The following is a 25,642-nucleotide window of genomic DNA, read 5'->3' on the forward strand; positions in this document are numbered from 1 at the left end:
TATAGTGATTAATTTTGCCCTTTGAAGACTGCGTACTGTAAGAGAAATGTGAGCTACTCTCTGGAACTTTATAATGGCCTTGAAGTTGCTCTAGTTTTAAGAGGATAGATAATAAACATTCTTAAAAACAAAGCCCTGTTTCACTTTCATCCAGTTGCTGGGCTAAGTCCAATTGTTAGTCCTAACAAGCATATATGCCCACTGAATCAGTGGGATTTACATAAGTGTTTACTTAACAAATCCCATTCGTTCACTGGATCTGGTTTAGTAGGAAGTAACAGATTTAAGCCACTGTACTTTCTGAAGTATCTTCTAGACATATTTTTATGACTCTGATTCCCTGCTCTGTTTCTTTCCTAAAGTTGTTTCCCATGGAAAGTTTCTCCCTTCTTCCAGGGAGTTTCTTTAAAATAGGGTTTCTTTGAAGGAGGATATATAGGGGGCAGAATCAGCTAGGAAGAAGAGTTGAAAATTCCCTTTAAATAAACTGGACACTGATCGGTGATGCTTTAGATCAGGGGTGTCCAACCTTTCATCTTCCCTGGGCCACATTAGAAGATGAAAATTTGGTTTGGGCCACACATACATTTGGTTTGGGCCGCATGGGGGGGCAGCCTTAGCTGTCCTCCACAGCCCCGCTCCAAGTGCGCTTACCGGCAGCTGTGATCTCAGACAGCAGAGGCTGCCAGCTTCGACTCAGGTGGCTTTATGGGGCCGGGATGGGGTCCACCTATTGACGGGGACGACGCAATGCAGTCATGCAGCCCCCCCGTCCCCTCCCCTCCCACTCCTTCCTTCCTCCTCTCCCCCTCTACTGTTGTGACATGCCCCGGCCACATTCCGGCCGCAAGTGCTGGCAGTGCAACTTGAAACTTTGGAATTTCTTTAAAAATTAAAAAATTGCACTGGGCTGCATTACGAGCTGACCTGGGCCGCATGCGGCCCTCGGGCCGCAGGTTGGACAAGCCTGCTTTAGATCTTGGTCACAGATTGAGAAAGGGGAAATACCATTAGCTTCATTGTAACATGTTCCAGTTAAGAAATTTTCTCTTTCCAAGGGTTGATTTGTTTGCTGGAGGAAGGGTGAAAGTGGCAGAGAGATGCGGGACTTATATGGTGACATTCACAAGAACAATTACAAGCCTGACCTGCATCCAGAAGAATCATGGCTCAGCTAATAACATCCTATAGAACTGTGAACTAGGAGAGTTCATATTTTGAATTTCCTGGGTTATAATTTTTTTCCTCATTCCTTAATCCATGTGAATATCCCCCATTGCTCTCACCCCCTCGGAACAATTCTGTGGCCTTGAGGAGATCTGTGTTGCTTTGCAGTTTCTTCCACAGAAATGCCTGACACATGTATTAAAATAAATATTGAAGAATATATCAGGCCTTTTGAAATGCTCTACAGGTGAGTGCTTTTGTCTGCTCTTCATGTTGCATTGAACTGAGCCTCCTTTTTTTTGTTAAAGACAGCAGTGGTCAGTGTCATGCTGATCTGTGTAGAACTGGTTGCCAGTGAAGATGAGCATTTGCTGGCCTATCATTTGTGTGTGTGTGTGTGTTTGTTTATTGAGATTTTTTTTTCTGATGCAGGCAAGTGGTCAAACGTTGAAAGTAAAAAAAAATCAGATCAAAGGGAAAAAAAGCAATGAACACAAGAAAGGCAAGAAGGTGCCTTTAGCAGGGGACCCGGAAGAAGAGGACTCTGCGTCGACAAGCAGCTCTGTCAAAAGAGGGAAAGTGGATTCCAAAAAAAGGAAAATAGATGAAAATATTTCTGTGAGCCCATCAAAACAGGAAAGTGTTTCCCCTGTGAAGAAAGTGAAACGAGATGAATCTAAGGACATGGCTTTATGCAGGTATTGACTTTGAAGGTGTATTTATTTGAAACATCGCTCAAGGACAAATGTATACTTTCAAAGTACACGTGACGACAATTGACCTATTTGTGTAAGCCTCGGTCTGCTTCCATCTTGTTGAAAGAAGAGGGTCCAGTGTTAGTAGTAAATGGGATGAATGAGGCAGAACCCTTGCAGCTTACCTCTCCCTGTCACCTTTGTCCCAGACAGATTCATTTGTAGTATCCGAGCCTGATTGGGAAGGAAAAGAAATCTGGGTGATAAAACTGCAGGGAAAGACTTCTTTTTTCTACACATACCTATTGGCCCTTTCACCTTAGAAATGATTGAAGGTTGCCTTACAGTCAAACTAGGTGATAGAAAGCTCGTGTCTGTAGAACAGGGGTGGGCAATTAATTTCTATGGGGGGGCACATGAAAAATCTGAACTGTGTTCGGGGGTCGAACCAACTTTACTTAAAAATAAAATGGAACAGCGATGTTATGATTGTTTTTATTTTAAACTTGTTAATCTTCACAAATACTAAAGAGGTTTTTTGCGGTATATTAAAGATAAGCAACTGATCAACTTTAGACAAAAAGCTATAAATGGTTTTGATGTTCAAAACTGTCCACGGACCAGACAGGAGCAGCTCACGGGCCGTATGTGGCCCTCAGCCGCACTTTGCCCAGGTCTGCCATAGAAGCTAAAAATATGTTAGGATACCAGCAGTGTGATTCCCTCCATGCTTTGTGTCTGAGCAATTAATCTTGCGAACAGACCCCATGTTTATCTACCAGTGTCCCATCACAAAACACAGCAAGCTAATTTGCAAGCTACAGGTGAGAGAAATTTATGTATTTATTTTTTTTATTTCTATCCCGCCCATCTAGACCAAAGGTCTACTCTGGGCGGTTTACAAACTTCAAAACAAATTTAAAAACGTAGAAAGTCATACTATGACAGCCAGACATCTGCGAGCACAGAAGGTATTCCTGTTTTTCTCCAATTCTTGTTCTATATCATCCAGTTTGACCCAGAGGTTGAAGGATCTCCTTTAGTTTCTTTTGTGGGTCATCTGGTATTGGGAAAAAAATAATAAAATGGTAGATTAATGAGTTGAATCCACAGTTTCCCTTCCATTAGCCCAGAGGGAGGGGAAGCTCTGTTCCTCCAGATGTTTAGGATTACAGATGAGGTAATCTTTTACCATTGGCCATGCTAGTGTGGGTTGTTGGGTGTTGGTACTCTGCAATACCTACAAGGCAAACAGCTGAAAACCTCTTCCAGTTTAGATTATTGGATGTGAAAAGTAATCCTCGCCTCCAGAGAAGTTTTTCTGGTTGTATAGGTTCTAGTGTAAACCTGTGCATAAACCGTCCACATTTATGTCCACCTAAGGTTGCTTTTTAGCCTTTTGTTTCTGATCATGGGGCGTTCTTGGCAAAGATACTGGAGTGGCTTGCCATTTCCTACTCCATATGTGGGACAGGAAGCAACAGTTAGAACTGGTCATGGAACAACTGAGTGGATCAAAATTGGGAAAGGAGTACGGCAAGGCTGTATATTGTCCCCCAGCTTATTTAACTTATATGCAGAATACATCATGCGGAAGGCTGGACTGGAAGAAACCGAAGCCGGAATTAAGATTGCCGGAAGAAATATCAACAACCTCCGATATGCAGATGATACCACTCTGATGGCAGAAAGTGAGGAGGAATTAAAGAACCTTGTAATGAGAGTGAAAGAGGAAAGTGCAAAAAACGGTCTGAAACTCAACATCAAAAAAACTAAGATCATGGCCACTGGTCCCATCACCTCCTGGGAAATAGAAGGGGAAGATATGGAGGCAGTGTCAAATTTTATCTTCCTGGGCTCCATGATCACTGCAGATGGAGACAGCAGCCCTGAAATTAAAAGACGCCTTCTTCTTGGGAGGAAAGCGATGACAAATCTTGACAGCATCTTGAAAAGCAGAGACATCACCTTGCCAACAAAAGTCCGAATAGTCAAAGCTATGGTTTTTCCTGTCGTGATGTATGGAAGTGAGAGCTGGACCATAAAGAAAGCAGACCGCCGAAGAATTGATGCCTTTGAATTGTGGTGCTGGAGGAGGCTCTTGAGAATCCCCTGGACTGCAAGGAGAACAAACCTATCAGTTCTAAAGGAAATCAACCCTGAGTGCTCACTGGAAGGACAGATCCTGAAGCTGAGGCTCCAGTACTTTGGCCATCTCATGAGAAGAAAAGAGTCATTGGAAAAAACCTTGATGTTAGGAAGGTGTGATGGCAAGCGGAGAAGGGGACGACCGAGGATGAGATGGCTGGACAGTGTCTGCGAAGCAACCAACATGAACCTGACACAACTCTGGGAGGCAGTAGAAGACAGGAGGGCCTGGCGTGCTCTGGTCCATGGGGTCACGAAGAGTCGGACACGACTAAACGACTAAACACACACACAAGGTTGCTTTTTAAAAAACCTCATTCACCATTTCTTTAATACAGTTTGCTGTGTCGTTCTTATAGCAGAGCAAAAGCATTTTCACCTTCTTCCTGTGTTTTGGATTCAATCCAGTATGTTTATTGTGGTATACATCTTTTTTTAAAAAAAAAACAACAACAGTTAAATGGCACCATCTGAGTGTGCAAAGCTCTCTGGGCTTTTTCTCATATTCTTGTTTGGTGTTTGCCTATGTCCTGGAAATGCACAGATAGTAGCCTCTGACACGGAAGTCAGGGTGGAGGCATAGGAAGGGAGGGAGAGAGGGATAATACCAGACAGTTTCTCCTAATAAAAGCAAACTAATTGAATGGTTCAAAACCTGTTAAAGCCATTAGAAAATAATTAGGTAGGTATTTAGGTTTTTTTTAGCTCCTGAAAGTTGTGGATGGAATAACCTAAGGTAGGATGTGCTTTCCTAGCTGTCATAACTATGAACTCCCTAATAACCAATACATAAACTCAAAGTGAGAACATGGATCATGCAGTATGCTCGTGTGCGCACGCACGCACGCACGCACACACACACACACAAGGTCATCTCTATATCTCACTTTCAAAACCAGTTCTAAACATCTGCTTGTCAAACATCTGCTTGTTAACATTAATGATAGTTAACATGCTGGTTCAAAATCCAACATTGTGGTCCCCTAATTTCAATCCCTTTTTGTGCCTTTGTGATACCTTCAGAGACAGTACAGATGGGAGATCCAACAGGGAGAAAATTGAAGTACATTTCTCTGTAATAGAATTTTATGTATGCATACATATCAGTATGATTATTATTTTAAAATTGAATCACATAATGAAGATGAGGGATAATGATGAACAGTATATACTGTACCAAACATTTAAGGAACAGGAACAAAGAATAATACCATGTTGAGTAAATTGTGGGATTTGCAGTGTGGGAAACCTCCCATCACTTCCGTGAAACAAGTTCTTCATCAACAAGTCAATTCAAACAGACAACATATAACTGTCTGCATATACATCAAGCTATCCATTTATCTTTGAAGATGAGGTACAAGTTAGAAGATAAAGGGCAGGTTGTGCATCTCTTCCTGCCTTTGAGATGGTAACCAAAAGCAAGCAAACAAAAGGGAATTTTGTCATTAATCTATAAACTGATAATGAATCAGCATATGGATCTAGCTGAAAATATAAAATCAGTATAGACCAAAGATATGCAGAAAATATAGCTCAGAAAAGAAGGCTCAGTGTAATCTAAAAACCACTCCAGTGAGGCAACATATTCAAAATTGAAAGACAAGATCACCAAAGTTAAGTAAAACTAGGGTGGTACCCAACTCCTGTCACGATAGGCAGGATTTACAGAACATCTTTTGGAAAACACAAAGATTTGTTGGAGGAGGACACTTCGAAAATGGAATGTAATATATATGGATGTTTAACATATATAGATGCTCAGGTCTGTAAATGTGCTGCAGGACTGACCTGAGATTTGATGTGACCTAGGACAAAGGAAATGCTGAGAGATCCTCCACAAAAACCACAAGTATATGGTATTTGCATATTCAGAAATCCCTGTTCTCCTGCAAACCACCTGCTCCCGGCTGCAGCACCCTAGGAGTTCGTGATCTGAACCAGGATATTGGCTAGTACAAATCTTTGGCATAGGATTTTGAGGAGGAGGTGCCCATTTTTGTTTTTTGACATGCTCCAAGCTCCTACTCTGGATATGTCTGTTTTATGCTTTGAGTGAGGGGGAAACAGTGGGGGTTTGATGAACAAAGTGATAAAAAATCTAAAATAAGTTTGGCATGGGTCGGGAGGATGTGACAATATCTTTTCATGTGGGTTTTGATAAACCTCATATATGAGGAGTACACATGATTATGCAAAACCTGACTTTTGTGGAACAAAACAGTAGAAAACTAGACCAATGTTTTTACATAGGTTTTGGGAGATTTTGATGATCGTGGTCATTGCGCATTGTGCAGGTCGTATTTGAGTACACATTTCTGCGTGATGGAACAAAGCCCATGGTCTATGGAACAAGATGGTGCGAATGTTTGAGGATGTTTTGTGGGGACATATTAGATTGGGCATCCGTAGTTAACACAGCTGCATTAGATCTTTTGAAGCCTGATTTCAGAAACCAGGAAAAACTACCTCAGTCACCTTTCTATAAACAAACTTGCATTTCATCTCTAATTATGACTTATCTCTAACATCTTTTTCTGACCTTCCCAAAATTCATGGAAGTAGACATTTTGTGCAACCTGTACAAACCAGACTGATCAGGTGGGGGGAACAGGAGAGAAAAAGAGTCACGGTGGGAGAGAAAGATGGTGGACTTGATTAGGAAGGCAGAAATCAACTGGTGTGTTGTATAATTTTCTCTGTATCTGGAAATGTCCAGGTAGCTCAAGAGTATAGGGAGAGTCAGAATCTGCCTTCTTCCAGTATTTGCACAGGGCAGCCATGTAGGAGTGTTCATTATGTATAGATTAAACATACTAATCTGCAAGTTGAGAGTTCCTTTTTCTTCTCAAGTAATGTCTGTTTTGCTTTCAAATTCTCACTTAAGTTTATTATTTGTTGGTACAATGTGCATTACTACAAGCTGCCTCCTTATTTACATAATATACCTAGCATTGATTTGTTTTATATTGTTTGTTTGTATCTGTTTTCTCAGTGTATTGCTGTCTGAATTGGAAACTCATGAAGATGCATGGCCTTTCCTACTTCCTGTAAACTTGAAACATGTTCCTGGTTATAGGAAAGTTATTAAAAAACCCATGGATTTTTCCACCATTCGAGAGAAACTTAATAGTGGACAGTAAGTAAAAAAAAATCAGAGGAACCACATGGGGAGCGGGGGACAAATAATCAGCTTTTCTTAATTACAAGTGAGGTAGAGTGAGATTTCCAGTATTTTTTTTTATTATGATGTCACAGCCAGATAAAAAAATCTCTGCAGTGAGGACACCAAAGAGTAGACATTACTAACTGGCAAAGTGGACCCAAGGTTCAGTAGCTTTCCTGCATTTGTTAATGACCAATCAGACCAGCCTACTATCCATGTATTGAAAACGTCCACAAGGTTACTGTCACAACTACATCAATCATGGTGAACTTTTTCCTCACATTTGTGTAGGCATGGAAGTGTTTATTCATATTAGGTTTAGAAAACCCGTTCTAAGGTAGTAGCCAGATCTGTGGATGCCAGGCCTGCCTTAAAGATAATTTTCATTTGTGAGAGAAACAATTTTCAATATTTTGGCAATTATTTGTTGATTGATTTGATTTCTGTTCTGCCTTTATCCCTGTTGAGGAATCCATGGTGGCATATAAATAACGAAAACTTAATAAACTGGAATATTAAAGAAGGATTAAACAGATATCATTATTAAGTAGCCAGTCATTTTAAAAATTGTTTAAAACCAAAAACGCATTCTAGAACAGTAAAGGGTTGTGCTCTCCCACTAAAACTCCCTTGTCACAAGATAGTTCAGCTACCAAGGGCCTGCTTGGGTGGACAGGATTTTGCCTGGTGGCAGAGGAATAACAGAAAGAGAGGTCGACCTGGCCTTGTGTAGATGGGAGTTCCCTGGCCTGAGAGCAGCAACTGAAAAGGCCTTCTCTTGTGTCCTCACCAGACATGTTGTGAGGACAGCAAGACCAAGAGAAGGCCCTTCACTGAAAATCTCAAAAGCCAGGGAAGTAGGGCTTCATTGGTTCTACATAGCACTTTGGATTGTGTACAGAATTATACTGATAGGTAGTGAAGCTGTTATAACAAGGGATTTGTATAATTCCTGTAATCAGCCTCTGTCAACAACCTAGCCATATCATTTTGAACTAACTGAAATTTCCAGTCTTCAGAGGCAACCTCATCTGGAACGGCTTACAGTAATTTAAGTGGATATTAAAAAGTCATGTGTCACCAGAGCCAAATCAGACATTTCCAGGAACATGTACAGCAGGTGCACCAGGTTCAACTGTGCAAACACTTTCCTGGGCCAGGTTCAAGAAGGAATCCATCTGCCTTTTAATGTAAGGTTGCCTGGAGTATACTTCTGTTTGCTCATTCTCATGCAGTCCGTTACTGACATCAGGCACAGCTTTAGAATCAAGAGAGTTTCTTTGGAGTTTCTACCTTCTGAGTTTGGCCCTCTGGGAAGGACAATAGCTACTGCCTCCAAATCTGAGACAGCTATCATGGATGATAATATCCAAAGATATCCAGCAGAATCAACAGAAAAACCATGCCTATTTCTTAGTGTAGATCATTCACCAAGACAACCAAAGCCATTTTAGTCCCCTAACCCAGAGGTCCCCAACCCCTGGTCTGCGGCCCTGAGCCGCAGAGACAGACCCCCGCACACACTCCCCCCGCACAACCCCTTTGTGCATGTGCACATGCTCCCCCACCCCTTCATGCATGTGCACAAGCGCCTGCCTGCGCAAGAGCACGCCTGTTCCTTTGCACATGCACACAAGCACAGGGGGTGCCCTGCCTTCCCCAGCCAGTCCGTGGAGTTAAAAAGGTTGGGGACCACTGCCCTAAACAATCTTGAACCCAGATTGAAATGGATCTAGATCACTTGTTCCCAATCTTGGATCTCCAGATGTTCTTGGATTACACTGTCCAGAAATCCTGGCTAGCAGAGCTAGTGGTGAAGGCTTCTGGGAGAGAACACTTGGGGACCCAAGGTTGAGAACCACAAATCTAGATAATCTCATTTATAAACCTTTGGATTTGAGGTGCTACTGGATGCTTCAGTACCTTGCCCAAAAACTGAATATTGGAGATAGGCCAGTAGTTGTGCCATGCAGTGGACTTCAGAGAAGGCTTCTTCAATGGAGAAGTCCTTACAGCTGCCACTTTCATGCTGGATAGAATCCTGTCTTTGTCTAGAGAAGCATTCACAATTCCTTTTACACACTCAGGCATTCTCCCCAGCTGTTTTTGTGAGCCAAGGAGGACATGCGTCTCATACACAATAAAATGCTTGCCTCTCCATGGATCCTGTCCACATCTTCAGGCAACACAAATTAAAAAGAATCCTTTAACACAGAGCAAGCAAAATGCCATAGATCTGCCTGTCAGATCTTTGTCAGTTACAAGTCACATTGTGGCCAAGCAGTTTTATCTGTGAAGTTTCCTGAAGATTCTTCGCATTTGAAGTCCAGAAAATGCTGCATGTCATCTGTGCTCACTTTTTCTGAACTGCTCCCTGTTGGAGAGGTTCTGGGGCTGTTTAATGTAAAACAGATAACATTGTGCAGGTATTTTATGGGCTTTAACTTCATTTATATAGAGCTGCGTCCAGTGTATTCACTCCCTCTAAGTTTGGTTGCCATATTGTTCAGTGTTTACAGTAGTTGAGATACAAATAGTGAAATAATACAAGGCTTTTAGCAGCCTGTGCTTGCTTTTGCAATAAGGAAGAATATTAGTGTCAGAAGAACAAAATAATGTTTTGTGTTTGTGTTTTGCATTTCTGCTAGGAAAAAAAGGAGAGGTTGTATCTTGGTCATTAACATGGAATGAGCTGCAGTTTTTGTAATAGGACTTACTCCCAGAAATTCAGTAAATTAGCAAAAATTATAGCCAAAATCTTCTATGAGGAGAAATCATCTGTACCAATGAATGGTTCACATGGAGTCCACAACTGGGTGAACTTCTTGTGCTTTAAGTTTGTTCATTATATACATAATATACATTATATTACAGTGCATTATATACATAATTCTGCATCCCATGGGTGCCCTTCACCACTCCCAGGCAGATACAAACAAGCTGTGATTCCAGGCAGAGTCAAAGGAGCTTCCAAAGCAAGATGCAGTTGATCTCACTCAGCTGTGTTTGCTCATCCATGCAAGTATTTATTTCCTGCTGGAAGATGGTGGAGCCTGTTTATCAATAAGCAAGCATCACATCTCTCCTTCCATTCATTGAACTGTGATGGCCACGTGAATTATACTCAAGCCACTTAAACAAAATTTTCTGTCTGTGGCCGAGTATCATATTGCTACAGTATTATTGCAGTACAATTAGGTTTTTTTAGTTGATCCACAAAAAATAATACTTGCCTACCAAGCTTTGGTATGAATTGTTGACTCCTGCACAATACAATGCTAAACAAATCTTGGCATTTCTTTCTCTTTGGTAGAGGTTTCAAGATACTTGGCTTTCAGACTGCTATTCTTTCCCGTTTCAGGTACCCTAACCTTGAAGCCTTTGCTGTTGATGTGAGGCTTGTGTTTGACAACTGTGAAACGTTTAATGAAGATGATTCTGACATAGGCCGAGCGGGCCACAATATGAGGAAACATTTTGAAAAAAAATGGACAGAGATCTTCAGAGTGAGCTGAAGTGATCACTGTTCAATATATATTTTTTTTCTTATTTGAGGACAAATGAGACCAGCAATGTGAACTGTATTTACATTAAAGTACAAGGCACATGCATACCTAATGACTGTTTTATTTTTCCTTAAAGTATCACAGGAGAGTGGTACTAATTCTTGAGGCTTCACTCCTACAGCAACCATGGCCCTTGGTTCTTGGTTTGTGTGTTTTATCAAACTTTTTTAGGTAGAACAGGGAAGCACACCCAAAGAATTTAAACATAAGGGGTGTAATAGTGCAATAGCAATTTAAAATATATCAAAACGCACTGAATATTCAACCACCAGAGCTCTACTTCGGGGGGAAAAGGTTCTGTTTTCCCTTTCAATAAATATCTATTTTTCATTTTTTTACTTTGTAGTTTATTTTTAGTAAATGTATTTAATTTTATGAATTATTTATGATTAAATAGCATTCAGACTCTTCGTTTTCTGTGAAAAGGAAGAATTAGAAAATAAAATTGCTTTAAATCTTGAAAATACAACAAGGAATGTTTTAAAATATAAAACAAAGCCAAGTAAAACTGTTTACACTGATGTGCTGTAAAAAGCACGAAAAATTAAACTTTACTGTAGAGTTACAAGTACATTTATATATATGTTGCTGCATCACTTGTGTAGTTAAATTGTATTTCAAAACAGTGAAGAAAAAATGAGACATATGTATATACTGTTCATTATTGTTTATATTAAGTCTTGTTTTAAATATGTATGATGTGTACATATTGTTTGCAGACATTATTGTTTATGCCTTAGAAGGACTGTAGCATTTTATTTTAGTTTTAAGATAATTATAGCTATATGGCTTGTACAGTAACTATCCTCTACCAACACTGTGGAGTCTCCTTAATATTTGTAGTGCCTGCCTTTAAAACAGGGTGTAGGGGATATTAGTTTTCCATTTTTCTATTTTGTTATATAATTTCAAGCCACCAGGGCCTCAAATTTAAGTATAATCATTTGTATCCATGTGGAATAAAATTGTGACAATTTCCTATGCGCACAGTATTTTTTCATAAAAACATTTCCCTCCATTTGCCTTGCCACAGAAATAACAAAAAGACATTTGTACCCACTGTGTTTTATCTACTGTGTGTTGTGGTGGCCCGCTGGAGGCAGATAGACCAGATTTTTTGTACCTATGTAACAGTACTTGAAGTTTCATTTAAAACAAACAGTTGTGGAAAAGGTAGCATTATTTTCTTTTTCTTTCTTTTTTTTTTAGGAGTGTTATTTTTCACTAGTATGTGTGGCACGGATACAATAAAAGACTGTTTTGCAAACCAGTTTTTTCTCAGTTATTTTAATTCCATATATATTCTACCCAGAAGTAGAATTTTTTAAAAGAATAATTTTTAAAAAATTACTGTTTACTTGCATTTCATGCACCATTGTGAATAGAAGACCTGCTATGGAGATAACAGAGAAATGATCTGGTGAAAGCTACAGTCAAAGCTGTACTTTTCAAGGGAAGTAGCCTTAGCAGCAGGAAAACCCAGCATTTGCCGTGGCTACTGAGTTAGAGGGGTGGGAAATTTGAGCTTGCTAGCAGTGTCTTCACTAAGCTAAAGGGAAAAGAAAAGGGGAGAAAAGCTATGCTTGTCTTCAATCTCCTCCATCCCTGTTCTATAGACTGGGCACTAATCATGCCCCTGTACAAAAAAGCCTATACTTAAAAAAAACACACAAAGCGGGGAGGCAGCACTATAAGGGATTTTCTGCCCATGGCATGATTTCCCCTAAAGAAGTAGTTCCCAACTTTGGTTTGTCAGATATTTTTGCACTAAAACTCCCAGAAGCCTTCACCACTAGCTGTTCTGGCCAGAATTTCTGGCAGTTGCAGTCCAAGAACATCTGGGGACCCAAGATTGGGAGCACTGCCCTAAAACATGCCTTGCTTAGTGGTTTCTGACTGTTATTATCCAGCCTGTATATTTATGCCAAGGCCTGTTCAGGGTTATCTGAAATGTCAAATTTAAAAGTAAGTAATGTGAGTCTGATGTTATTCAAGAACTGCATAAATACTGTGGGACGATTAAACAGAAGGCTTTGGGCAAACCAGTTCAAGAGAGCCAGAAGTGTGACATGAGAAATGCACCATAACATTCAAAGTGCTGATCGCTAGGGTAGAACAATGGCTGTTGTGCATTTATACAAACAGCTTAACTTTTAGATGTGAATTGCCATGTTAAGAAATTTCTGTAGGCATCTCCTGTAGCATGCCAAGTTATGCAACTCAGTATGCAATAGATAATGTATATGAAGATTTCTTAATTCATGGGAGTTTACAGTGGACCCTCTACTTACGGAATTAATCCGTATTGGAATGGTGGCTGCAGGTCGAAAAGTCTGTAGGTTGAGTCTCCATTGACCTACAATGCATTGAAAACCGATTAATCCGTAACCAGATGTTTTTGTTCCATTTTTGTTCCATTTTGGCTTTTTTCTGGTCTGTAAGTCGATTCTCCGGCTGCAAGTCGAATCTAAATTTTGCGGCCAGAGAAGTCTGTAACTCGAAAAGTCTGTAAGTTGAGCCGTCTGTAAGTCGAGAGTCCACTGTACTTGCATGTTTGCATAGCTGCATGACACAGTTTCAGCTGTGGTGCGAGAGCACTTCCAGAGTATTTCTTAGGTTAGTTAGTTGGAAGAAAATTATCCCTGGCAGCTTTCTAGTGTAGCTGAGCAGGTGATTCATGGAGCTTTGGATTGTCTACACCCCTGCCGTTGATACACAAGCTCAATATTTCTATTGGAATGTGTGTTTTGTTGGTGGTGGTCAGTTGGTAATAGATTTTAAAATGTCTGTTAAGAGGTTTCTATACTGAAATGTTACAAAAGTTCAGTGAGATTTACTTTTTGGGAAAAGTACATAAGATTGTGGCCTTAAAATCTCTCATATGTAAAATTTAAAAAATACATTATTCCTAGGTTACATTACTTCCACATTCATGTGACAAGTAGATAATCCATTTCAGTACTGTACTTTATTCAGAATATGCAATTCCATTTTATCCAAATTAGAGATCAGTCTTTTATTTGCAGGTTATGAAGGCTTACAAGATTTGTTCTACACGACTTAACTGTATTTATGACCATGTTTAATACTAAAATGTTCCTGGAAAAAAATGTAAAGTTGTTGATGCATAGAAAAATCTTTAATACTGAATTTTTCTTCACTTTCACCACACACAACCTTTTCATCTGGGTGGATATCAGAATAGCAAAGCATGATTCTTCCAAGAATTGTTACCAGCCATTATATTTTTATTGAAAATGTACAGGGACAGGAAAATTTATAAAAACTATTAGTAGATGCAAGAGCAAGTTATTAGCAGAGACAGAAGTGTCCATATACCTCAGTTATAGCAAGACCCCTTGTAATGCTTAATTATATATATAAAGATAATAAGTACCAAAAAGCTAATACAGTACATAAAAAGTCAACACAGTAGTAGCCATTAAATCAACAGGTAAACAGCCTCCAAAAACCCATGGGAATCTCTTCAGGTAGAGAAGGTGTCGGAAAATGAGGAAGTCATAGTCTTGTGGGATTTCTGGATAGACACCTTGAAAATAACACACCAGACATAGTAGTAATAGAACAAAGAAATGTCTGGATCAGTGACAATGCAATTCCAGGGGATGCCAGAGTTGAAAATAAAGAACTGGAAAAACTACAGAGACCTGGCAATTGAAACATCTTGCTTGTGGATGAAACATACTTCAGTGGTCCCCGTTGTCATTGCAGCTTTGGGAACAATATCAAGAAATTTCATACTATAAGCAGTTGCAGATCTCAGAAACCATACTATCAGTGCTACAAAAAAACTGCAGTATTAGGAACAGCATAGATACTGTGCCGATATTTTAACAGATACTTAGGTTTTTGGTTATAACTTGTACCTATTATATAATACTGTTATATAATTATGACTGGTATTTTTAATACTACTACTACTAATAATTAATAATAGTAATAATAGGTACGCCAAACAACTGCCCCTTTTACAAAGGAAATAAACAACGACATTCACATACACACTGAAATGACAAGGAATTAAGTAAAACTGTTCCTCTGGCAAAGAGGAAAGAAACTGATTGCCAGGACAAATGAATCAACATTAGCTGTGTGTCTTGTGAATGGAAAATTATGAAACGATTAAAAAAAAAACAGTAAAATCAATATAACTGTGGTTCTTTTGGCTGGTTTGATCGAGCCCTCAAGAAGGGCTTGTATCATGGATTATAGAAGATTTTTTCACCTCCTCATTAAATAATTTTCCTTGTCTGCTGTTTATCAGAGTGGATGGACTGCCAGGGCAGAAATACAACTCAAATATATCAAACTGCTATTTGTTTTGGAACATCAATCAGCATTAAGTACCCAACACAAAAAGCAAGTCAAGTGAAAATCTAACAAAAAATCCTAGGCGGTCAGGCGCCTGCTCTAGACATGCAGGAGAGAACAACAGACACATTTAGAAATGTTACAGTGACTAATGCATACATTAGAACAATGGCACGACCAGTTCTCGCGTTTTTCCAGCCATCTATTATGCACCTGAGCACACGATTGAGTGTACAACCTGAGCTTTTCCAAGTGCACAATGGACAGCTGGCTAGTGAAAATTCTGGTTTACTCTGTAAATACAAACACAGTTTTGGCTTGGGCTTTTAAATTTTTAGTTTAATGAGAAAGCTGACTTTCTCTGCACATCATTTTCAAAGTATTTTTACAATTTGTTAATGGACTATTTCTGTACATAGATTCTAGGCCAAGTAAATACTGATGGGATTACATGTTGCGCCATCTGGGTGGTCTTGGGCAAGCTATAGTCCTGCTACACCACAAGAAGCACAGACTGGTCACTTTCATACCTTGAAAACCCTGGGAGACTCACCAGAATTGTGCAAAGTTTAGTGAAGGCTTACAAAATGTTTGTAGAACAAACCACTGAAGAGACTGAAACACAAATCCCAGTATGTGATCCTGTCATTCAGAAGACATTTTCCAGATTTTCAACCTTCACACAGTATAATGCAGTCGCAATAACAGTTTGAGACCATGAACTGCATAATGTGGTTCCACACAATTATCAGCACTTAATATTTACACACCTCAATCACCAAGCAGAAATAATGCCAACCTTCCTTGCTTTGGATGGAAGTAATAGATTAAAAAAGGTACAGATGTTTGGGGCAGCAAGATGGGAGGAGGAGTGGAAAAAATTACTGGCTGCTCTCTCATTGGCAAAAGCACCCTGATACTGCTAACTAATGCTGATTCTTTGAAACGGAACATCAAGTATAATCCAACCTGTTTTTGTTGTTTCAAGACAGGGAGAGAACAGTCTCTCCATTGGTAGTCTCAGTGTGAGTCACTATTATTTAGGCCTCCAAATCTCATGTTTACAATATCAGAATGTTTCTACAAGCAGAAAGTGGTATTATAGCCTTTAAAAAAAAAACCAAAGTAGTAATCAAAAAAACTGATTTTCCAAGAATTCATATTCTGGAGCCTCACACCTAAGCAATCCCCACCCTGCATCCTCCCAGTATGTCTGAGATGATGGGGGATGTCGTCAAACCCCGAGTAAAGGGTGCAGGTTGATGAACATTGTGTGACACAGTTCCGTTCTGCTCTGCCTGCTAGGTTACCACAGAAAGGAGGAGATGCATCCTTACGTTGGTTCCTTGTGTGATCGTCGTAATACTTAGGCAGACCAGAAAAAGGGAACATCCTGATCAATTGATTTCTTCATTAGGAAAGGTTACAATGTTTGAGGGGGAAGGGTGAGTTGTCTATGTTGCACACTCAAAAACCAAGACGGAAGTTTTTCCTCCATTTCCAGGTTCACTCAGTCCCACAGCAACCCACCTCAAGGAAAATATAAAAATGCAGGCTGGTGGTTTGGTACCATCTACAGTGGAGCAGGTCTTCCGCAAAACTAATGACTCTTAATCAACCGTTCCAAAAAAAACTGACCACTCTTAACACGCTTTACATTACAGTACAAATAGTTTGTAACCATATACTGCTTTAGGAAAAATCCGTTTTTCCTCCCATTTGCGATGGGCGCCGCAGCAAAGGTCTGAAGGATCACGCCAACTAGATCCTTGCTATTCAGTCCTTTGAGCGCTGCACCACTTCCCGGGCGTGGGTGGAAAGGGCTCCATCATCTTCACCTATTCCTTTCGCCATTTGAACGGGATCCTCTGACCAGCTGAGAAAAAGCAGCTCTCAAGACCGCTCGCGCGGAAGCGGGCGGAGATAAGAAGCTGACAGAACAAATATTTATCTGTGTTTAGGTGCTTCTATACCTATACAGTACATGTAATGTTAAGATTATTTCTGTGTGTGTGTGTGTGTGTGTGTGTGTGTGTGTGTGTGTGTGTGTGTGTGTGTGTGTGTGTGTGTGTGTGTGTGTGTGTGTGTGTGTGTGTGTGTGTGTGTGTGTGTGTGTGTGTGTGTGTGTGTGTGTGTGTGTGTGTGTGTGCGCGCGCATATTTTGAAGAGAGCACAAACATTTCACAGACCTATTTCCTATTTCCGCCTGCTCAGGGGAAGGTGAACAACCCTAGAGCAGAGACGGTCCCTCTTTTCCCCCCTCTTTTTCCCCCCCTTCCACCCCCTTCGTGCGGGCCGATCCCATGAGCCCCGGTTAGCCTCGTTCGGCTGGATTTCATGTCTCCCTCCGAAGATGAAGGGAAGAGGCGGGGAAAAGACGTTGTCACGTGACTGAGACAACCCGCTACCTTGTTTTGCTTCTGCCTGGCCTCTCAGAACGGGCGAGACGGGAAGTGACTGCGCCGCCGCAGGCAAAGGTAGGAAGAGACCAGAGAGAGAGAAAAAAGGGGGGGAGAGGGAAAGGCTGGAGAGCGCCCCCTCCTCTGTGGAGGTGGTCGCGTTCAATGTCGGGCGGTGAGGGAAAGGGGCGTCGCCATCTTGTTTTGTTCGGGGCAGAGGGAAGCGGGAAAAAGGAAGGGGGGGGGGTATCATAAGAAGCCTGGTCGTAAAGGGAGCTTTTCGCGTCCTTTTTCCAAGCCTGGTCGGATAGGCAGGCTGGTACAGTAGTTTAATGGTGGCAAATGAGGCTGTTGCACCTCGTCGACGTGCCTCGCCGTCCACTTGGATGTCCTCGGCGTCGTGCTTTTGTGCCTCCTTTGAGGATTAAGCCCTCTCGAGGCGCTTTACCTCAGAAAGGAGCTTAAAATGCGCCAGTTCGAACAAAAACGCATAAAGCCATTAAAGCGGGCAAGGTCTGGTTGGTTGCCTGATCGGGAAGTGGAAGCCCTAAGAATAAACACCCAGTATTATTGTTAGGGTTGTTAATCTAGGCTGCCCGGAGAGTCCTTACAGGAACGATTTTCTGTTTAGGGAATATTGATTTTAAAACGCTTGGGCTTTCAGTACTGTGAGGAAACAAAAGTGTGGATTCTGAGCTATCCAATCCCAAATATGTTTACTCTTGGCACTGATTTCATCAGAATTTACCTCTTAGTACCATGCCTGTGTGTCGTTTGGGCGAGCTATACAGTGCCAGAGCATCCCCAGAAGAAGGGAAGGGTAAACTATTTCTGAGTACAGTATTCAGTATTTTCTCCTTGGAAAACCCTGAAAAGGGCCATCACAAATCAGAATTGACATGAAGGGAACATGATAGTTGTTGTGAGATTTATTCCCTGAGTATAGCTCAGTGGTGCCCCCACCTGCTTTTGGTACCCAGTGTGGAGAGACTGATGGATTAGGGCTCAGGAGGCCTGGGATCAGATTCCCTCACTCTGCCATGAAAACTCATTGGGGGTGTGAAACTGGTAAAATGATTCCTTAAATACCTCACTTTGAAAACCCTAATATGGTTGCTATAAGTTGACTTGAACAACAAGGTTTATTCTGTGCCTGTCCTCTTGTAGAATGATAATGGGGGATCATTTTTATGTTACCTTAAATTTGTAGTTGCCACCCCTACCTCCATCCTTCCAAGATGAAAGGAATCACTGCTGGCCCAGAAAGACTTCTCTTGTGGGGTCTGTCCCCTGCATTTAGAAAGTGTGGGGGGGAAAATCAAGTGTAAGGGCTTGTTTTCCCTTTCCATAACATGCTGCCTTCCTGGTAACCAGAGTAGTGTGATAGAATAGACTCAGGAGATTGGTTCAGGTCCCTAGTCAGCCATGGAAACTAATATCTCACTTGAGAGCTGCATTCAAATCTCTGGCCATGGAAAACCTTTGATAAATAATGGTAAATATTAAATATCTCATACCTTGAAAATCCTATTACACTCACCATAAGTCAGAACCAACTTGATGCCACAAAGCACACAAGTACCCTTGGTTGTGACTAGTCAGAAACCTGTTGGGTCTGTGCAGTGTAAGTGTTTTCACTGGTCATATGCTTGAACATAACCAGGTGACATGCGTAAGCACATGGTATTTCATAAAAGGAATGTGGCCAGCAGGTTTTAACAACATACCAAAGATAATAAAGGAAATAGAATTATTGAGAGCCATTTTTTGTTGTAGCAAAACCAAGAGTATGACACCAAGTACTGTACAGAAAATTGAATATGTTTTCTGCTACCATTTGTGATTTTGAGTTTTGTAAAGACTTGTAAAGAAAATGTGTATTCTTTACAATCATAGCCATTTTTGCTCCTGCAAAATAATGTTGTTAAAGTAGTTCACTGTTGTTCTCATTTGTTCAGAGGTGGAATTGAAATTTACAGCTACAGTATAATCTTTACTGGACTATACAGTTTCAAACAGCAGGTAGAGCTTACACATTTAAATGGACTCCAGTACAACTAAAAATACATTTTAGAGAAGTTTAGACAACCTCCCTTCCCCCTGATTTTACATGTGATTTTGAGGGGGTTGATGTCGTATTTTATCATGGGAACTTACAAATCCCTTGCATAGTGAAATCACTAAAGGAACCCTTTAATTAAGAGTGTTTTGTTGATGCTGCTGATGTCTTTCTCATTGTACATGCAGTTATGCAGAGGATTTCAACCAATAATTATAGCATTATTTTTCTACCAATTTCAGCCTTGGCAGTAAAAACAGCAGTTGAATTATGAGAGCTGGCATAGTGTAACGGTTAGTCTGCTTTACAGTAGGTCCCCTGTATCCGTGTGGGATTGGTTCCAAGCTCCTCATGGATGCTAAAACCACAGGTAAAAGTGAACGCTATACACAGCATGATAAAAAAAAAACCCAGTAAAAATATTTTTATAGTGTATTTGCCAGAACTGGCCACTATAGGGAGTCGGGGACTATACTATGTATTCTTCAACATACTGTATATAGAGGTATCTGCCTCCCTCTAGTAGCCAGTTCTGGTAAATACATCATGAAAATACATACAGTATTTCTTTTTTTCTTTTTAATTTTTTTTCAGACCACAGATAAGTGAAACTGTAGATACCAATCCCATGGGTATGAGGGGGTACTACTGTACTTGGAAAAAGGAGAACCACATTGAAATCCCTGTTTAATCACAAAGCATGCTTGGTATCCTTGGATCAGTTTGCACTTTTCTGTCAAACCTACCTTAAAAGGTAGTTTTTGGAATAAAATTAAGAGACGAGGCTATTGTAAAGTAGCCATATGTATTCTTTGTGCATATTTAAAAAAATAAATAATGATACTTTCCACACACAGAGTCTTCTGGCAAGGATGTTTTTACAATCTAAGTTAGTAATGCAAAAAAAAATCCATACAGACCTATGAGAATAGCTCCCTTTTTAGTCTCATTTGAGCATTCTTTCTCAGCTTTATATCTGGGAAATATATTTTAGGCTGCATGCCTAACACAGACACATTTTTGGGAGATCTGTGTAAATATTCAAAATATTAATGTTTAGTGAATGTTTAATGTTCTCCAATTTCAAGAGTTTCATTTGTAGTAAAGACAGATGCTTTTCGATCTTAAGTTTAATATTTCTGAATTAACTTTAACATATAACTTCCCTAGCTTACCTTGATCCCATTGAGGTCAGTGGCCAAATTCACATATAATTTAAGACCCTTATGATTTATGTAAGTTTAGATAAGCTTTCTTATTAGAATGATTAATGGGATAGGGGAATAATGCAGACATTACCAATGACTAAGCATTTCTTCCTTTGTTGCAGACAATTTTTATATGACCAAATGGTAAAACTAATTTGCACTCTAGGAGACCACAGAGATGATGTCAACTGCTGTGCTTTCTCTTCTTCCTACTTGGCTACATGTTCCCTAGACAAAACTGTCCGCCTGTACCATTTAAGCGACTTTAATGAACTTCCTTACTCACCATTGAAAGGCCACACTTATGCTGTTCATTGCTGCTGCTTCTCTTCTTTGGGACATATTTTGGCCTCGTGTTCTACAGATGGCAACACAATTTTGTGGAATACCGAAAATGGGCTGAAACTGGCTGTGTTGGAGCACCCCTGTCGAAGTCCTGTAAGAATATGTCGGTTTTCTCCAGATTCTACATATGTGGTTTCAGGAGCAGCTGATGGAAGTGTAAATGTTTGGAATGTTCAGTCCTTCAAAGTGTGCCGGTGAGTATGCCAAGTTTAAGTAGAAAAATGTTACAGAAATTATATGATTTTAGGATTTTTACCTGCATCTCTGTAGTTACCTGGCATTATATTGAAATGAGATGTTGGACTTTACTATATAAAGTCCTTATAACAGTAAAGACAATGTTAGGATCATTTCCAGTGATAATTAAAATGATGCCAACGTTATTTCTTTGGTGTTGATAAATTGAGAAGTTTGATTTTAACTAATTGTCTTAGATAGCCTTATTTTTTTCAAAATAGTAATTTCTGTAAATGTAATACATGTTTTGAATAGTGAGAAACATCTTGGAAATAGTGACAAACGCAAATTGGGGGCGGGGTCTGTTATTGTGAATACTAGCAAAGGCAGAATTTGAAAAAAAAAACTTCCTAGTATTAGTTTTACACAGTTGCAGTGGGCAAAATCCTCTTGCATAGGTATACAAATGCCATAACGTTTGGAAATGAATTGCCCAAAGATAAAAAAATAACTGTAGACTGTGTTATGGGACTGACTTTCAAACTAAGTCACACTACTCCGTATACAAGAGTGAATATATGTGGTGATTTCTTAAGGCAGTTCACCTACAAAAGTTATGACATTTGTGTTATACTAGCATAACTGGGCAAGAAGATTTGGGCCAATGATTATTTGAGGTGAAAGTTCTCATTTTAATTTAAACTGTGTCAAATTTCTATGTCTCAGAAATTATAATAAAGCACTGTTTTGTAAGCTATATTGCAACGTACTGACAAAACTACAGGACAGAATATAATATTTTCATGAATGAGGAATAGAACCCCAAGTATGACAATTAAATGAAACTAGCTAGAAAATCTGTCTTTTGGAATCACAAATCATTATATGGAGCTATTAAGCTTAAATTTTATTTATGTGATTAAAATATTGAAGAATATTAAACTTTCCTCTCTATGTATTTGTGTGACTTAATGGGCTCACTCAGATATAATGTTAAACCATGCTTTACTGTTACAAGAATGACTGACCCATCACGATTCTTGATGTCACCAGTTCTCCCTCTTCGCTCTGTGCTTTTGAGAAGAACCTCTGAAGCTTTCTTCTCTATAAATGCTAACCACATATTGCCCAGTCATCTTCAACCCAGACAAACTGTTTGGCTTCAATTAACCCAAAGCAATAGCTTATACATTTGGCTTGTTTCAGACAGTTCATATTTTGAAGTGTTTGGTGAAGAACTAAATTACAGATTATCTAAATTGAAATGTAATATGTGTTATATGTCAATCTAATTGCCATGCAGTAGAGTGCTTTTAAATACTCTTTCAGATTTAATTTTTCTTGGCCAGAATCCTATTGGGTTGTTATTCTGCAATGAGTGAAATTTTATAAGTTGCAGCACAAAATGCAACCAATGAAGAAAGCAGTAGTCAAATATATAGTCATGCATTCAGTAGTGTGATTTATATGCAAATAGACATGTCACTGGCACCTAATTAATTAGCTGCAATTTACTGCCAGACCTAACAGAAATTTATTTATACAGAGAAATCCAAACAATATTCTGGCCACTGCTAGTTATTTCAGACTTGTTCAGTTTTCTAGGCTCTGCAGTAGTGTCATTCAGATTTATTTTTTCTTATCTTTCAGATCTGGTAGCGTTAAAGATGGTTCTTTGGTAGCCTGTGCATTTGCTCCTAATGGAAGTTTCTTTGTGACTGGGTCATCATGTGGAGATTTAACTGTTTGGGATGACAAAATGAGATGCTTATATAATGAGAAGGTTCATGATCTTGGAGTCACCTGCTGTGACTTTTCTTTGCAGCCACTTTCTGGTTAGTTAACTTGCTATTTAAATAATCCCTTTTAGTACTTTTTTTCATCTCCATCCCCAACTCTTATTCTTCTTTTCCTTTTTTCCTTGATGTTGGTGGCCTGTTCTGTGATCACCTGTGAACAGAAGCAGATACTTCTTGATGTTTCAGAATTCCTTTATTTCTCGGCAGTTGCCCTTGTTCTGAGCATAATTTCGGGGGAATATGTCTAAGCAGTTGCCTGGATGAATGTCATGGCTTTGAAACACTGTTTTGTGATAATTCTTAAAGAGTTATCAGTTGTATGCTTTTATATACAAGCTCTCATGAGTATCTTTAATGTTGCTTAGTTTTGAAAGAAGCCAAAATTAAGAGAATAAACAGATTGCAATCCTGTCCAGACTTACTATGAAGTACAGTCCACTTGCAGTCCCAATATATCTGCAAGGAAAGACTTTCACTGTTAAAGGACATTTAAAACATCTCATAGTCAGATTTTGACCTGTCCTTCCATTTTCATAAGAGACCAGGATCCAATAGGAGTTCCCTTGGAGAAGTGGTGAAAGTGGTCATCATAGATTCACTTTCATATGCACTACCTCCCATGCTGTTCTGGAAAGTTACTGAAGAACTTTTCAGAAGCACAAGGAGCTGCATGAAAAAGGAGAAATTGTGTTACTGCTTCTTTTTGATAAGCTAGAGAGTCCTCCTGTGAAGGAGCTCTGCCTGCAAGTGTGGTGACCAGATGGAAAACAGGATGGTTCTATCTTTAATACTTGTGGGAGGAGGACATTTCAGCAGGTGTAGCTTAGATTAAAAGCCCCCCATGGATGTTTCTGAACAGCTACAGTGCCTGTTAAAAACAACAACTCAAGTTGACTACTTTCCATTTTATGCTTAGAAGGCATTTGTGGAAATGGATGTATTAATTTGTTTCTTTGTTTTATGTAAGCTTTACTCAGCAGTTTTATTTCTGTTGTGCAGAATTTTGTATTCTGAAGAGCGTGAGATATAGATACATAATAATGGAATTTTGGATTAATTTGGATATTTGGGATTAACTCAGTCAAGGTAGAGGTATCTGTTCAAAATATGTATCTTTTAAGTATAGGAATCTTTTATTGACCCTTTTGATATTAATAACATCTCAGTGTTCAAGAATCCAATTATTTTTTTAAAGAAACAGCATTACTAGTTGTAATGTCATGATGACGTTTGAAGCATGAGTTAATTCAGCAATGAGCTGACTTGAGTCTTGTATGGTCTCGTTTGTTTCTTAAGTGGAATTTGAATAGTCCACTATTTAGAAACAAGAGTGTATACTCAGTATCTTTTCAGTTAGGTTATAAATAATGTGTTATGTGAACTTGACTCCACAAATACTTAACAGTATTTAGTTTTGGGAATCTGTACTTAGAATAGAGGTATTGGGGAAGAGGTGCCCTGCCATAAACCCTGTGTGCATCCACAGAAGCAGAGCTGGAGGGCTCTGATCAATTCTGCAGCCATTTTCTTGGAGAAGAGAAGAATGACATTCTGCTCCAACCTCTTAAGAGGTATCATTCCTGCAGATAGTTGCAAGTAACTAGCCTCTTGATTTATGTTTTCATTTAGTGCAAGGTGATTTTCTTAACCTCATTTCTGGTTTGACCAGAAAGTGCAATAGTTTTCAAATGCACTATTGATTTCTGCTCAGATTCAATAGTCACACTATAATAGAGCACAGAATAATGAGTGTAGCGATCAGCCCAGCCCTCACCTGTCCGTCACAGCTGAACAGTAAAGTAGGAGCCAATGAGAGGATGGAAGGTGGAGCCAAGGGGGGAGGGGGCTGGATATAAAGGCTGGTGTATGGAGCCTGAGAGAGATTCTGGTATTGAGAGATAGTGTGAAGCTTCAAAAGTGAACTAAGAGTGAGTTAGAGGCTTGTAAGAACACTGAATGGAACAGAGAGTTATTAGAGATATAAAGTTAGAGTAGAACTGATACAAATACAAGTGATTGGCAACCTGTAATTTACTTATCGAATATTAATCATATGTTAACTTCCCTGATCTAATAAACGTGTTAAGTTTTAAAAGCACACATGTCTCCATGATTAAATGGTATTATGTCAGTAATACCTGGTGGCAGCGAAGAAAGAAGAAGGGCGAGAGCCTCATGAAGACCTGAGGGGATGGGGGCTTCAGAGGAGATCGCCACAATGAGATCTAACAGAAGAATCATATTTACTTATAAGAAAAGTTTGCACACTTCTAGATCATATGGAAATACCAAGTTGCTACAAAAATTAAAACTTGATATAATTATGTTTAACTCCTCATATTTTCTATTTTTGAAAAAAATTATGTTGCCTGCTTTGACAAAGACTCTCAAAGTGATGAACAAGATGCACATATGAAAACAAAAATACAATTGTACGGTAATGAAATGTTAAAATGTAAAAAATATGAAAAGTGTCTAGAAGATTAGGAATTACTCTACCAAGTATAAAAACCTTTTGATGAAGTGGAAATCAGTGTTACACAAGAGAGTCTGCTTGTACAACAAAGATTTCTCTCCCTTC

At 39.5% G+C, this 25,642-nt stretch overlaps 2 protein-coding genes across 34 annotated transcripts in view; both read left to right on the top strand.

Moving 5' to 3' along the window:
- BAZ2B (bromodomain adjacent to zinc finger domain 2B) overlaps positions 1-12,012 on the top strand; it is a 297,222-nt gene extending 285,210 nt beyond the window's left edge. For all 29 annotated transcript variants that reach the window (XR_013536707.1, XR_013536710.1, XR_013536708.1 and 26 more), the window contains 3 exons: positions 1,600-1,865; positions 7,006-7,149; positions 10,538-12,012. Coding sequence is in view for 23 of the 29 variants with exons in the window: in XM_072982530.2 (XP_072838631.2) it covers positions 1,600-1,865; positions 7,006-7,149; positions 10,538-10,691 (564 nt within the window). In the remaining 6 variants the exon portion in view is untranslated. The remainder of the gene's footprint in view (positions 1-1,599; positions 1,866-7,005; positions 7,150-10,537) is intronic.
- Positions 12,013-17,348: 5,336 nt separating this feature from the next.
- The window catches only part of WDSUB1 (WD repeat, sterile alpha motif and U-box domain containing 1), a 35,901-nt gene continuing 27,607 nt past the window's right edge, over positions 17,349-25,642 (top strand). The window contains exons 1-4 of one of the 5 annotated variants that reach the window (XM_072982678.2): positions 17,514-17,551; positions 19,775-19,902; positions 20,863-21,279; positions 22,913-23,097. In XM_072982678.2, the coding sequence (XP_072838779.1) occupies positions 20,882-21,279; positions 22,913-23,097 (583 nt within the window). In that variant the 5' untranslated portion in view covers positions 17,514-17,551; positions 19,775-19,902; positions 20,863-20,881. Of the gene's footprint in view, positions 17,552-19,774; positions 19,903-20,862; positions 21,280-22,912; positions 23,098-25,642 lie in introns of all 5 variants that reach the window. The other 4 variants (XM_020798359.3, XM_020798362.3, XM_078376237.1 and 1 more) reach the window with 4 other exon arrangements.

This window comes from Pogona vitticeps, chromosome 1, assembly GCF_051106095.1.
Source record: "Pogona vitticeps strain Pit_001003342236 chromosome 1, PviZW2.1, whole genome shotgun sequence".
NCBI classification, from domain to species: Eukaryota; Metazoa; Chordata; class Lepidosauria; order Squamata; family Agamidae; genus Pogona; species Pogona vitticeps.